General features: G+C 54.4%; 1 protein-coding gene across 2 annotated transcripts; it reads right to left on the minus strand.

Moving 5' to 3' along the window:
• Nucleotides 1–6,726: 6,726 nt before the first annotated feature.
• LOC132017791 (glutathione S-transferase P) lies at nt 6,727–9,626 on the minus strand. Of its 2 annotated transcripts, none has more exons than XM_059399834.1 (7): nt 9,476–9,626; nt 9,000–9,116; nt 8,746–8,852; nt 8,571–8,658; nt 8,104–8,207; nt 7,183–7,290; nt 6,727–6,996 (listed from the first exon to the last, which is right to left on the minus strand). In XM_059399834.1, coding segments are annotated over exons 1-7 (714 nt in total). In that variant the 5' UTR covers nt 9,477–9,626; the 3' UTR covers nt 6,727–6,807. The 2 variants fall into 2 exon arrangements, with proteins under 2 accessions (XP_059255817.1, XP_059255828.1); XM_059399845.1 differs by having other exon boundaries at nt 9,081–9,116; nt 9,476–9,624.
• Nucleotides 9,627–10,277: the final 651 nt, after the last annotated feature.

Genomic DNA, 10,277 nt, shown 5'->3' on the forward strand with positions numbered 1-10,277 from the left:
GTTCTGAAGCACTGTACACTACGGAGGACCTGTGAGGTCTCCGTTGGACACAAGTCCCAAACACCAGCACGGTCCTTTCAGCCCACCCTTCCTGGCACCCCCACCCCCAGCAGCAGACCCACTCCCAGATACCCAGCAGGTCAGGTCTAGGATCTGGAGCATCTCCATGTTGGTCCTCTGCCCATCTCCACATCATCCCCTGGAGTCCTGCCTACAGCCCCTTTGTCCCTCCACACAGAAGCTCTTGTCTCTGCTTCACCCAGTGTAGCCCTTGCTGGTTATGTGGGATGACAGACACCAGGAAGAGTTTACCCACTCCTCAACTAACCCCAGGCTGTTAGAAACATTAGACTCATCTTCCCCATCCCTCAAGCTTTCAGTTCTTAGAAATGCCAGGTCCTATCTTCTTGATCAGATAAGAGCTAACAGAGAAAAGAAAAACCTGTTGAGTGTGTATTATTGGAAACAGACTGAGCTGTCTTTTCTTCCTCCCATGACCACTTCATCCCTCCCAAAGACAATTTCCTTCCAATATACGAAACTCAGAGCCACAGAGGACATATGGAGGGGCCTCTATTGCTGCAACAGGTCATGACCCCATTACCTGTAGCTATGGTTTCCGTCCTTCCCCATGAATCCCATGCTTCCTTTACCTCCAGTGAGCATGTGAGCTGCCCAGGGGGCTTTACTAGGTGGGGTGACTTAATATTGTAAAGTCGTCTCATCTCACCAAGTTAATCTACAAATACACTTGAGTACCGATCAGAATCCCATCAAAGCTTTTCATGAAACTGGGAAAACTAATGCTAAAATCTATAGAGAAGAACAAAGGGCCAAGAACAAGATGTGGAGGACCTGCCCTGCCAGATAGCAAGACTAATTGTAAGGTTAATGTAATCACAATAAGCAGGTGTTTCCGTGCTTGACCAAAGCAGTGATGAGGGTGGCCGGTACGTGTGGTGTGAGTGGCAGGTCTAAAAAGAAGGGCGTGTTTTCTGCTTTTCCTTGGGCTGCTCAAGATGAACAGGAGGTAACTTGCTGGTAAGGAACCAGACCCCATTGGCTGGTTCAGTTCCGAGTTCATTTCACCCCTAGCTGCGAGTGCCTTTGGTCTGGAAAGTTGGCTTGTCTTCTCATACCCACAGCTAGGACATTCCTTCTGTAATTATGAATTGTCCTTGTTTTAGGTTAACTAAAAGAGAATGTCTTGCTCACTAGGATTTGTCAGTGTTGGATTGTTTCTACTGTGAAGTTCTTAAACTTTTTCGCTTCATGATATTGAAACAACTCGTGTTAGAGACCCTTTCAACATGAAAGGTTTATAGTTGAGACATTACATATATTTCATTGTTCATAATAAAAATCATCTATACAGAAGTCCTGGGTGTTAATTTTAGTATTTGCACAAGACCTGTTTTCCATGATACGTGAATACCTACACTGTCACTAACTGTTGATGCTATTTTCTTTTTTTTTTTTTTTAAAGATTTTATGTATTTATTTGACAGAGAGAAATCACAAGTAGACGGAGAGGCAGGCAGAGAGAGAGAGGGAAGCAGGCTCCCCGCTGAGCAGAGAGCCCGATGCGGGACTCGATCCCAGGACCCTGAGATCATGACCTGAGCCAAAGGCAGCGGCTTAACCCACTGAGCCACCCAGGCGCCCTTGATGCTATTTTCTATTGAGATTCTGGAGCCTAGGAACTATGTGTTTGTTTTGTTCATTTTCATTCTTACTTCCCTGAAGCAAGAGATTTTGTATGGACTTCACTGCGAAGACTTCAGACTAATTTTTTGCATTACATTTGGTTACCTCTTGGCTATATAAATTCTGAGTGTAGGGACGCCTGGGTGGCTCAGTTGGTTAAGCAGCTGCCTTCGGCTCAGGTCATGATCCCAGCGTCCTGGGATAGCGTCCTGGGATCGAGTCCCACATCGGGCTCCTTGCTCCGCAGGGAGCCTGCTTCTCCCTCTGACTCTGCCTTCCACTCTGTCTGCCTGTGCTCGCTCTCACTCTCTCTCTTACAAATAAATAAATAAAATCTTTAAAAAAAAATTCTGAGTGTAAATCATTGATCTCTTTAATGAAATATTATAGTGAATAAATCATAATGGGTAAAAAATGAAATATAGTGCTTCTTTATCATAGTTTGCTAGAAGTTTTGCAATGTTGGCTTTGATTTCTTCTTTGACATGTGACTTTTAATAGAGATTTATAAATATAATATATATTATAAATTAATATTGTTAACTATAAGGATTAGGGTCTTTTTGTCTCCTGTCTTTGTCATTGTATTGCTTTGTAATGGGACACTGGTGTCTGTCTTATTTCTCTCTTTTCTTCTGGAATGTTCTAAAATGTTCTGTAAGCCATGATATATGGCTCTTATAGTAAATGTCCCAAGAGCAATGGAAAGGGCAGCACCTTCCCTGTCTTCCTTGCAGAGTTTGAAATTCGTTGTTTCCAGCTCCCAAAGTCCTTGTCCTTTTGTCAGCTTTCACTCGTGAATGTTGAAGCCTATTACTTGGTACAGAGAAGCTCTCAATGGCACTCACTTCAAACATCTCCAACTTTCATGCCAGATGGTGTGTGCATGTGTATTGGTTTTTCATGGTATTTGAGGGGGAATTCTGAAAGATTATTGGGAACTCAGAGGCCAACATTATAAACCACAGGTCCTCCCCCAGCCCCTCCGATGTTGCAAATATTTCCTTTGAGTATGTCAGCCAATAATCTGATGAACAATAACCATCATTGGACAAGCAAAACCCTCAGTTTTGATGTAGTAAAGTTCATTCGTCTGGGGACCTGGTTTAAGAAATTTATCCCCAGCCTAAGGTCATGAAGAAATCTCTTACTTCTTTCTCTGTTAATGTTTTTTAAAGTTTATTTATTTATTTTGAGCAATCTCTATACCCAAAAGTGGGGCTCAAACTCACAACTCCAAGATCAGGAGTCACATGCTCTTCTTGACCAAGCCCCTTTTTCTGTTAATATTTTATTTTCTCATCACATGTAGGCGAACCCTACTGCACGGTTCTCGATCTTGACACTGGACACCCGGGGCTGGATAATTCTTTGTTGTGGACAGCTGTCCTGTCTGCCCATTGTAGGATGTTTGGCTCCTTCCCTAAAGTGTCAGAAGCACCCTACGACTGTGACGATGGAAATATCTCCAGGCATTGCCAACAGTAACCTGGGGTACAAAATCACCCCCAGCTGAGAAACGTTGATCTATTTGGATGATATTGTTTCATACAGTGTGAGGTAAGGATCCAGTATCGGGTTTTCTCAATTTACTAATACTAAATCATTCTTCTTCTCAAACTTACCCACCATGCCACTGCTATGACATACCAACCTCCTATATGTGCGCGAATCTGTGAGTGTATACAGTAGACACCAACTACATACTGAACTCCTTCCCTCTTCCTGGGTACAGAGCCCCCTCTCGCATCCGCAAGGGGCAGACGTGAGGAATGTCACTTCCAGATATGAACAGAGGAAAGCAGGTGCATCCTCATGACCTTCTCTTCTCTCTCCCTCCCCCTTGTATAGGACATCTTGTCAGACTATGGATCTGGGGGTTGGAGGGGCTCACCCAGGTCTTTCTCAGGTGATCTCAATCAGATGACAGTTGTGGTTGGTGCCATTTTGAGAGCGTCTTCCCTCACTTGGCAGGACGGGGCTGTGAGAGCAGCTGGAGTCTGCCACAGCCTGGCTGGCCGGCCGCGTGGCTGTCTCTCTCCCTCACCACCCGCTCTGCTCTGTCCACGTGGCTCTCCCTGTGGCAGCCGTGGCGTAGCTGCAGTTTTTGCACAATGACGGGAGGGAGTTGTCTCAAGAGAAACTGCAAAGCTGTGTGAACTTTTCTAACTCAGCTGGGAAGCCCCACGGGGTCCCTTCCACGATGTTTTCTTTATCCCGGCAGGCACAAGGAGGGCAGAGACATGGCCGAATGTCAAGGTATTTCTGGACAAGTTTCAAAATCACAAGATACCTGTTGGCGCTCCAGTTTCCTTCTCCCTCGTGAGCGTGTTTGTCTCCCCGTCCAGAAGGTTTCAGGGTCTCCATGTTCCCTCTGGGGGCTCTGGGATTTCACGATCTGCTTCCTTATTCATTCGCGGTGTCTGGCACTCATGGTGCCTTTTTCAACTCTCAAAAACTCATCTTCTTCAGTCTTGGGAAAATTTATCGCATTATTCATGTGATAATCTGCTCCCTACTTTTTCTTTATTAGTTGTTATTATTATTATTACTATTTGGTCTACCCGCCCCTCTCTCCCTCCTCTGGACCTCCTGGAAGGATACCAGTTTTCTTATCTCTCCACGCTTTTATCCTTTTGTTCCGTTTTCATATGCAATTTCCAACTTTGAGACTTTTTTATTTCTATCACATTTTTAATTTCCAAGAGCTCCCTCTTCTTCTCTGAACGCTCTTTGTTAAGAGCCTCACTTTCTCATCTCCTGGATGTCATGTCTTTTGTTATCTCCCTGAACATAATGACTAAAGCTTATTTGAAGGCTTCTTACGCAGCCTGCGTGGTCTCTATCTTTTCTGAGTTCCTTCCCCTCCCCCCGCCCCCAGTTTATTAGTTTTTCCTTTATGTTAGAGATTTCTCTAACTAGCTGGAAATTATCTATTGTCCCTTGACATTTGTCGTGTCAGGAGCGAACCAGAAAGTTGATGGACAGACCCTGTCATTGGGGCCCCCAGTGTCAATTTCTACTTCTTCCAGAGGACTCCTCCTCCCGACTCCTACCCCACGGCCTTCTCCCGCCAAGGGTGTGGGCCTCTCTACCCATGCTCCAAATGCTGGGCAGGAGGGCTAGGTATGGAATCTCAAGGTTGAGTGTGGGGACCCTCCCCAGTCCCACCCACTGAATATGGGTCAGTGAAGACCTACCAAGTTCATTATGCCACAGCGGGTGCCTAGAAACCTGCCCAGTTGGCACTGGGTCTTCTGGAGAAGGGCAGTGCTTGACTGCAGGAGGCCATCAGCCCCGGCTGTCTGGATTTTTCTGCAGCTGACTCCTCTGGGCAAGGCATTCCAGGCCACCCCCAAGGACCACTCTTAAACCTCTTTGCCAGTCCCCCAGTCTTGCTTCTTCCAAATTCCTGTGATCTCCTGAGGCCTCGGGACCCATTCAGCAGGTCCTGTGGTAACCTCGTGCCTGGGGTCGGTCGGGGGCGGGGTGCTGTGTGGCACACCATCTGTGTCTTGTTTTCCAATGGGTGACTCAGAATGGCCCTCTGGTGCCCCCATGATCAAGCGTCCAGTCTCCCCCAGGGCTCAGAAATTCCTCAGGAGCTGCTCCCAGAAAAGAGGATGTACGGACTTCTGCTCTCTTCCTGCAGGATGTCTCCCCACTTGAGTTTCAATCAAATGCCTGAGGAAGAGGCTTCCTGTTGGCGTGGCTGGGGTCACACGTCTCCAGAAACATGAGACACTGAGGACAGAGCAGACCACGGCCAACCCACGTCTGAAGACAGAACTGAAGACAGAACTGGGCAGCCATCTGCTCAGAAAATGAACTTCTTCCCCGCGCACCGGCCAGTGGGTCACGCTGGTGGGAAGCCGGACTGCTCTCTCTAGGAACAAGGCAGGGAGCCACACAGTAAGCCTCGTCACAGTCGCCTGGAATGACCAGGACTTGACTAATAAGTGAGAGTTTCCCTGGTTTGTATTCCCTTTTCCTACTTAGGACCAACCAGAAAGAGCCAAGAGCAGTGACATAGCGCACCCCACTTCTCCTGAACCCACCGACTGCTTCCCCAGGCTGCTGGTCTCCAGTCAGGGCACACCTGGAGTCTCCTCCGTACACCCCCCAACCCTGCCACCAAGAAACCGTCCACTCCTCTGCCTGCCCAGTCTGCGCCAAACTCCAGTGGCCCGGCTCCCTTGCTGCCAAGTCTGGGTCAACAGGGCTGCTGATTCCCATCTGCTGGTCTTTCCTTTCATGGAGGACAGCTGGGACCAGCCCCGAGGGCAGTGGCTCCCAGGAGAGAGGAGGGAGGTGCTGGTAAAGAAAAAGCTGGAGGACAGACCGGTCCCCACCGGTCCAAGGGGACAGGGCCTTTGGGATGCGGTAGACGAGATGTCCAAAAGGAATTTACTGCCCCAGGAAGGGCAGAGGGAGCAGGGCCCGGTCTTGCTCTGAAACCCTCCTGTGCTCTTCCCCCCAAGCCGTGCCCCCGACCAGTGGCCACATCACCAGGCCGGGAGCTTCAGGCCATGCGCTGCCCCCACGAGCAGCCCTTGTTGTGCCTACGGTCCTGGGAAAGGGCTCATTCTTCTGTTCCACCTTCTCCTGGCCCACAGCCAAATGTCCAGTCACCTCCCTCAGCCGAGGGACTTCCTGCACTCCTAAATGAGGATACTGTCCCAGCTGCCCATCGCTGACCACTCTCGGGGGCCAGCCTCGGGGCGGGGAGAGTACTGCTCCAACTACAAAGCGTGTTTCTATAAGGGAGCCTTTCCACCCTCTAGACCATGGGCACCTCCAGGGCAGAAATCAGTTTTCCTAGGTTTTTTTATTTTTTTGATCTTTTATTCCTACTCCTGGAGTTCACCAAACACAGTCCGGGTTGCGGGCTCTAAGAAGAAATCCCAATGTGTTTTCGAATTCCAGCATCCTAGCAGGCCGCCCCGTCTCTCCCCGCAACCTGACTGCTGAGGGTCTGAGAGCCCCCTCCCCCAAGAAATCTGATGCTCACAGCACTGCTTCCCGCTTAGAAATTTTATTAGTCCTGGAGAAAGGCAGGCAGGCAGGCAGCCCTGGCTTCCCACGGGGGGGCCCGAGCTCTCACTGCTTCCCATTGCCGTTGATGGGGCGGTTCACGTGCTCGGGGGAGGCCAGGAAGGCCTTGAGCTTGGGCCGGGCGCTGAGGCGCTTCACATAGGCCAAGAGCAGGGGGTGGGAGTCCAGGCAGCTGGGGGACAGGACCTGGTGAATCAGCAACAGGTCCAGCAGATTGTAGTCGGCGAAGGAGATCTGCGGGACAGAGGACCAGGGACTCAGCAGGTGAGGACATCGGGGACATTGGGGACAGGCAGTCAGAGCCGCTCCCTGACTCTGCCTAGTTTTGCTGAGTAATGGGTTTGCATGTTCCCTCTGCACCTGTTCTCCACCTCGAAGCAGAGGATGGTGCAGAGGGGCAGGACAGGGCCAGATGCTCACCTGGCTGCCCACGATGAAGGCCTGGCCCCCCTCGTTCTGGGACAGCAGCATCTCAAAAGGCTTCAGGCACTCTGGCAGTGCCTTCAAGTACTCCTCCTTCCCTGCCTCCTGCCAGAAAGACACCACAGCATGTTACGCTCCTGACCTGCGCGTCTCAGCCCCCAGCCCCGCCCTGCGGTGCCCTCCCTGTGTGCCCCATCTCAGGGCATCGCCCCCCACCGAGTTCGGAGCCCCCCATGTTCCTCTGCTCACTCCCCACCCCCGGGGCTGCTGCCACATCCCGTCCAGGTCAGCCACTGAATCGTCTCTACCCCATTCCCACCTTTCCACCTCCACCGCGACCTCCCTGGACCGCTCCAAAAGCCTCACATGCGGACACAGCCCATGCTTAGACCTCTCGGTGGCCCTCTACTGCCATCAGGGGAGCAACCAGCCAGACGGTTCAAGGTTCTCCCACCTGGGCCTGCTGTCCCTCCAGTGCCAACTCCCAACACTCCCCCTCTTGACAGGCACACATATACCTTGCTTCTGCTAACTTGGTCCCAGGTCCCCAAACGTACTCTGTGTCTTCATACTTTGTGCCCCTGGAGGAGCCAGCATGGCCCCCCCCTCGCCCCTGCCCCCAGGCTGGCTACAGATCCTTCCCCTCCTCCCCCTGCTCCGGGAAGCCCCGCCCTCCGCAACCCAGGCCATCAGGAACCACGTCTGGCTAGAGGACTCCTGCCCTCGCAGCTCGTGCCACTGACTGCTACTTGACTGGGTCCATCGCACGGCGGTGAGGGTGAGGGCCAGGGCAGCTCCTGGTCCTCAGCACGGAGCCTGACCTAGCCTGGGGCACCCCGACTTAGAGGGAGGGGTGGGCCAGGGCTGCAGGGTCTTTTGTTCGTTCTCGGGCGCCCCGCCCCCAATGCCCGAGCTCACGTAGTTGGTGTAGATGAGCATGACGTATTTGCAGCGCAGGTCCTCCACGCCGTCGTTCACCACGTCCAGCAGGGCCGCCTCCCGCTGGTCCTTCCCGTACAGCCCTGGGCAGCAGGAAAGCGAAATGCAGGACTGGACCCTGACACGTTACTCACTGCGGCTGCCTGTGGGCACAGCCAGGGCGGGGGAAGGAGGATGGGGACAGAAGGGACAGTCCTGATGCACAGTAAGGGCACAGAATTCAGCAAGAAGCAGTGTGGCAGAGCGCAAGAACTGTGGGCAAACCTGGGGTTGGCCGAGGCCAGTTTCTAGAACCTCCTCATGCCTCCCCATGGTTGTTCCACGGTGTCACCAGGCAACCTGACTTAAGCACAAGAGGGTCAGAGCAGGCACCAAGCAGAGCAGGGGGAACGCGGACTGATGCTGGCCCACACGTGCCGGGGGCCACCTGCAGCCTCGAGACTCACCCAGGGAGCGGCCCAGGTGTCGCAGGATGGCATTGGACTGGTACAGGGTGAGGTCTCCGTCCTGGAACTTAGGGAGCTGCCCATACAGCTGGGGGGAGGGGCACAGCGCTGTCAGCCATGCTGAGCTTGGCTGCCCCCAACGGCCCAGCCCCGGCCCCCTCCGGGGGTCACTCACACAGGAGGCCTTGAGCGGGCCCTGCAGCCAGGTCTCCTTGGTCACCACCTCCTCCTTCCAGCTCTGGCCCTGGTCCGCCAGCAGCATGCGCATGGCCTCGCAGCGGCCTGGGGGCGAGGGGAGAACGGGGTGGTGGGACACGTGCAGGGACCCCAGCCTCCCAGCGCCCTGGGGACCGACCACGGAGAGGAGGTTGGCTCCTCCAGCCTGGGGAGCTCAGGGGCACAGGGAAGGAGGCCCCGGCTGGTACCCACATGATGGAGGGGTGGGGTCGGCGTCCTGGGCTGCAGGCCCAACCTCTGCCTCCCCCCCGCTCCCGGTCCCGGGGCGCCTACCTCGGACAGGAAAGTAGACAATGGTGTAGGGCGGCACTGCAGCAGAGGGAGACAAATCTGTCAGACACCAGTGTCTCACGGCAGGGAGACAGCCCCCATCTGGCCTCCCTGGGGTCCCATTTCCCGCTCGGCTCACTCCGGGACCCTCTGTGCGCTGGAGGAGCCCGAGGCGCACCCACCACCCCGCCCCCGCCGCGCGCGAGCCCCAGCCGCGCGCCGCTGGCCTCGCGAGTCCCCTGGATCGCCATCCCCGCGCTGGGGTGGAGGAACCGGGGGCCTGCGGGGCCTTCCAGGCACTCTGGCCCGGAGCCCGCGGTCCGGCTTCCAGCCGGGAGCGCCCGGAGGCCCCTGGGAGCCACCCCCCTCCCCCGGAGGCCCGGACGGCGGGGACTCACTGGTTGCAGCGCGGGTGGCGGGGGTGGCAGTGGGTGGCGGTGGGGGCGGTGGCGGCGGTGGCGGCGGTGGCGACAGGAGCGACAGCAACGGCAGCAGCGGGGGCGGCGGCACAGCTCAGGCGCGGCCCAGGCCTCCAGCCTTATTAAGGGTCGTCCCGCCCACCCCAGGCCCGCTCCGCCCCGCTCCGCCCCGGTGCTGACTCACCGCGCTCCGGAAGCCCCGCGCCCCGCTCCCCTACCCGGCCCGAGCCCCGCGGGCGGCCCTCCCCGCCCCTGGCCCCTGCGGCGCGCTTCTAGGAGGTGCTGGGCTTTCTGGCGGGGGCCCGGGTACCAGTTGCCTTATTTTCCAGAGAGCTTAGGGTTTGCCCAATCCTGCTGCTGTCCCTGCTTGGTCGTCAGCCCTCAGAGGCACAAAGCCTTTGTCCACCTTCGAAATAAAACAGGCAGTTACCCCACCAGCAAAATGGGTTTATTCACGAATAGCAAAGCAGTGTTATCTGCGGTAAAGCCGCAGACAAAGCCGGGGGCTTCGAGAGGAACACTAATTTATAGAGCAAAAGGGGGAAGTCGGGAGGGGCTGCTTTGAAGGAAGGTCTGTTGAAGGAAGGAGGTGGTGGTGGTTTGCTCTTGGCTCAGTTGCGGCAGCCCGACATTGGCCAGGCTGTTGGCAACAGAGGAGAAAATCTCTATTTTCCCCCTTCTGGGCCAGTAAAATGGGACTTTTCCCATTGCTTTTGGCAGCCGAGGAAGACTGGTCGTGGGTGAGAGCCTCCTCTCCCACTTCCGCCCCATTTTAGATGAG

The sequence above is a fragment of the Mustela nigripes genome, chromosome 1 (genome assembly GCF_022355385.1).
Source record: "Mustela nigripes isolate SB6536 chromosome 1, MUSNIG.SB6536, whole genome shotgun sequence".
In the NCBI taxonomy this organism is placed as follows: Eukaryota; Metazoa; Chordata; class Mammalia; order Carnivora; family Mustelidae; genus Mustela; species Mustela nigripes.

Bases quoted from the DNA above. Each gene is read 5' to 3' on its own strand.
- LOC132017791 (XM_059399834.1), bottom strand. The intron at 7,291-8,103 runs GTGAGCTCGGGC...TCTTTCTGGCAG, and splicing joins TGCTCATCTACACCAACTAC to GAGGCAGGGAAGGAGGAGTA. The intron at 6,997-7,182 runs GTGAGCATCTGG...TCTGTCCCGCAG, and splicing joins CCTTCATCGTGGGCAGCCAG to ATCTCCTTCGCCGACTACAA.